Raw genomic sequence first — 3930 nt, 5'->3', positions numbered from 1 at the left:
CTGTCCAGTTTTTATCTCAAGATATTTCCTTTATAACCATAGGCCTCAATTATCTCCCAAATGTCCCTTTGCTGGTTCCACAAATACAGTGGTCCCAAACTGCTCAATGAGCAGAAATGTTTAACTGTGTCAGGTAAATTCATATATCACAAAGCAGTTCCTCAGAAAGCTTCTTTCTAGTTTTTATCTGAGGATATTTCCTTTTTCACCATAGGCTGCACTGTGCTGAGAAATGTCCCTCCGTATATTTTACACAAACAGTATTTCCACAGTGCTCAATGAAAGAAAGGTATAACTTTATTTTTTTTTTTTCCAAACTGCAAATTGCCCCAAGTTTTATTTGTAGTCCATACAAAAGGGAAAAAAAATTAAGGTTTTCTAACACCACCTACTTGGGGAGATGGGGAAGTGAGACTGTGCCGCTCACCATCAGCTAGAACATTAGTGGTCAGCAGGGACTTGGATACATGCCAACTGACTGTCCCAACAGGAACTCAGTCTCAACAGTCTACAGAGGGACAGTCAGGGTACCCTGGACTGCTGGCACAGCTTGGCGCATAGGAAATGGTTAAGCTAACCCTTTCCTGGCCTCCTTCCCATCTAAAAAGAAAAAGGCGCCGGCGACCTCAGCTGCAGGTTGCTTCCCCATCCAGATGACCTTAAATATCGCGCACAAAAATAAAAAGGAGCCAGGAAAAAAAATAAAAACATAAAAGAAATTCCCATTCTGGGGAGACGGGAGGCAGGGTAGAGGGAAAACCGCAGATCTAGAGCCAGTAGCAAGATTTGCTGCTGAGGCGAAGGAACAAAGTAGGTTACTGCCGAACACTCAAAAGGATCATCTCCTGGGGAAGGCCCACATGGTAGAGGGGATGAAAAACCACAACCAGGAAAGGTATGGGCCAGAGTAGTTATAACCTGGATCTGTAACCCTACCCACCTCTTTTCTCCCTCCCGCCCTGTGGTACCCCATCCCAGGATGGCCCTACATGCGGCGCTGGTAGCCAGAGTGCATCTGAGCCGCCCGCAGGTAATCATTATAGGAGCCCGAATAGCGTGCGTAATCAGAATGGGCATCGGGCAGGCGACGGTAATCCAGCGAGGACTTTGTCGGCGAGCGGCGGAACGAAAGCTGCGACTCTGATAAACGGCGGTAATCAGAGAGCTCGGCTAAACGCCGGTCGGAACCATACCTTTTCGACATGGCGACAGCCTTTTTGTAGGGATCGTCGTAGCTGGCCCGGGGTGGGGAGAGGCGGGTACGCTCATAGGGCGGCGGGGTGCTGTTGGCGTTGGCAACGGCCCCCTGGGACATGGACAGGTAGGCTGCAGACGGCTGACCTGCCCCATCGTAGGCATTGCCTGGCTGACCGCGGTAGGAGGCAGCAGCCTGGGGATGCTGCTGGGCAGCATAGGAAGCAGCCAATGAGGCTGACGACTGAGTGCGGTAAGGAGCTGCCAGGGTGGCAGAAGGTTGGGCCCCGTAGGCTGCTGCGGCACCATAGGAGCCAGTGGCCGCAGCAGCCGACTGAGCTCCATAGGAGCCTGAGAGGCCCATGGATGCTTGGGCCCCGTAACTATTCAGCTGGGTCTGGACAACCGGCTGGGCCCCATAAGAGCCAGCCATTGGGGTAGTGGCTTGTGCGGCATAGGCTGCTGGCTGGCTGGCATAGGCAGCAGCTGTAGCTGGCTGCGCCACATAGGCAGCTGGTTGGGAAGAGTAGGAAGCAGCCTGCTGTGCAGCATATGGGGCAGACTGGGCATTGTAAGAGGCCGAGGGCTGGGCATTGTAAGAAGCTGCCTGGGCTCCATAAACTGGTGAGGAGGCTGCAGACTGGGCCCCATAGGAGGCTGCCTGAGCCCCGTAGGAGCCTAAGGAGGAAGCTGCTCCCTGGGTGTTGTAGGAAGAAGCAGCTGCACGAACCCCATAGGAAGAGGCAGCCTGGGCGCCGTAAGAGGATGGTTGGTTACCATAGGAGGCAAGGGAGGAACCCTGAGCCCCATAGGAGTTGAGCGAAGAAGCCGCAGCTGCCTGACCCCCATAGGAGGAAAGGGCCGAGGCCGAGGGCTGGGCTCCACCATAGGGGCCGAGTGAAGAAGCTGCAGCAGACTGGGAGCTAGGACTAGCCAGCTGGCCCCTGTATGGAGCCCCAAGGGAGACAGAGGGCTGAGCGCGGTAAGAGGCTGCCTGGGCTGTCATGGGCTGAGTCCGATAGCCAACACCCAAAGAGGCAGAAGGCTGGGCCCTGTAGGCAGCTCCCAGTGACACTGACGGCTGGGCCCGGTAGGTAGCTGGCTGGGCCGTCAGAGGAGCCACATAAGAGGCTCGGGGAGGTGAACGGCGCAGAGGGCTGCGGTCGCGACCAAAGAAGGGTGGTGTGGGCTGACGGGCTTGCCCATCAAAGCCACCAGTGCTGTTGCCAAAAGCCTGCTGGTAGTCGAAGGTGGCAGAGAAGCCACCAGTTCCAGGGAAGGCCATATCCCCAGCCCCTGGTTTCTTGGTCTTGTCCCCAGACTGGACAGCCAGGCCAGGCCCCTTCTTCTGACCCTTGGTGGAGAGTTCCACGTTGATGCGCTTGCCCTTCACTTCTTTGCCGTTGAGCTGCGCGATTGTGGCTTTGGCATCTGCTTCCTTCTCCATGTGAACAAACGCGTAGTCTTTCACCACGTCACACTCGATGACGCGTCCGCGGCGCTCGAAGAGGCTGCGCAGTTCCTGGCTCGTGCATGCAGCTGACACATTGCCCACGAAAATCTTCCAAGTATTAAGAGGCCTTGGGCGCAACATCTCCACCACGAGCGCACGCCCCGGCCGCAGCTCGTGGCCGTGCAGGGCTTCGATGGCGCGCAGCGCGCCCGCGTTCTCGCGCATGTGCACAAAGGCGAACTGTTTCATGACGGCGCAGCTCATGACCGTGCCGTAGGGCGCAAAGAGGGCTGCCAGCTCCTCTGGAGTCGTATCCGCCCCGTCGACGTTGCCCACGAATATCTTCATTTTGTCACCGCAGCCGCCTTCCCGGAGAGCCGGGACGTCTCCTCCAGCGATAGGAAAGACGTCCGAACGAGCGGCAGTCCTCCCCAGGAATGCAGAAAGGTATAACTTTAAGAGATGAATGCACATATCAGAAACCAGTGTCTCAGGAAGCTTCTTTCCAGTTTTCATCTGAAGATATTTCCTTTTTCACCATCAGCCTCAATGTGCTCCCAAATATCCCTTTGCAGATTCCACAAAACCAGTGTTACAACACTGTTCAATGAAAACAAAGCTTTAACTCTGTGAGATGAATTCATATATCACAAGGCAGTTTCTCAGAAAGCTTCTTTCTAGTTTTTATCTGAGGATATTTCCTTTTTCATCATAGGATTCAATGTGCTCCCAATTATCGTTTCTCACATTTAACAAAAGCAGTGATTCTAAACAGTTCAATCATAAGAAAGGTTTACTTCTGGAAGATGAATGAATACATCAGAAAGCATTTTCTCAGAAAGCATCTTTCTAGTTTTTATCTGAAGATTATTCGATCTTCACCTTAGGTTTCAATGCACTCCAAAATATACCTCAGTAGGTTTTACACAAACTGTGTTTCAACACTGCTCAATAAAGATAGGTATATCTCAGCGACAGGAATGCACACATCACAAAGCAGTTCTCAGAAAGCTTCTTTCCAGTTTTCATCTGAAGATATTTCCTTCTTCACCATGGGCCTCAATGCGCCCTCAAATGTAGCTTCATGGATTCCTCAAAGAGAGAGCTTCCAAACAGGGCAATGAAAGGAAAGGTTTAACTGTGTGAGATGAATTCACACATCACAAAGCAGTTCTCAGAAAGCTTCTTTCTAATTTTTATCTGTCGATATTTCTCTTTTCATCATAGGCTAAAATACCCCTTCTCAGATTCTACAAAAACAGTGATTCCAAACGTCTCAATCA

General features: G+C 52.2%; 1 protein-coding gene across 1 annotated transcript; it reads right to left on the bottom strand.

Moving 5' to 3' along the window:
• Nucleotides 1-296: 296 nt before the first annotated feature.
• On the bottom strand, nt 297-3081 carry LOC117077540 (RNA-binding protein 14-like). The gene has a single exon (XM_033201242.1). It carries the CDS (start codon nt 2993-2995, stop codon nt 986-988), a length of 2010 nt encoding a protein of 669 aa, XP_033057133.1. The 5' UTR covers nt 2996-3081; the 3' UTR covers nt 297-985.
• Nucleotides 3082-3930: the final 849 nt, after the last annotated feature.

Source organism: Trachypithecus francoisi, unplaced genomic scaffold (assembly GCF_009764315.1).
Source record: "Trachypithecus francoisi isolate TF-2019V2 unplaced genomic scaffold, Tfra_2.0 Lachesis_group6, whole genome shotgun sequence".
In the NCBI taxonomy this organism is placed as follows: Eukaryota; Metazoa; Chordata; class Mammalia; order Primates; family Cercopithecidae; genus Trachypithecus; species Trachypithecus francoisi.
The sequence above is the reverse complement of the archived record's forward strand: the minus strand, read 5'-3'. Positions and strand labels throughout refer to the sequence as shown.

Excerpts from the sequence above, each read along its gene's own strand:
- LOC117077540 (XM_033201242.1), bottom strand. The coding sequence starts at position 2,995 with ATGAAGATATTCGTGGGCAACGTCGACGGGGCGGATACGACTCCAGAG.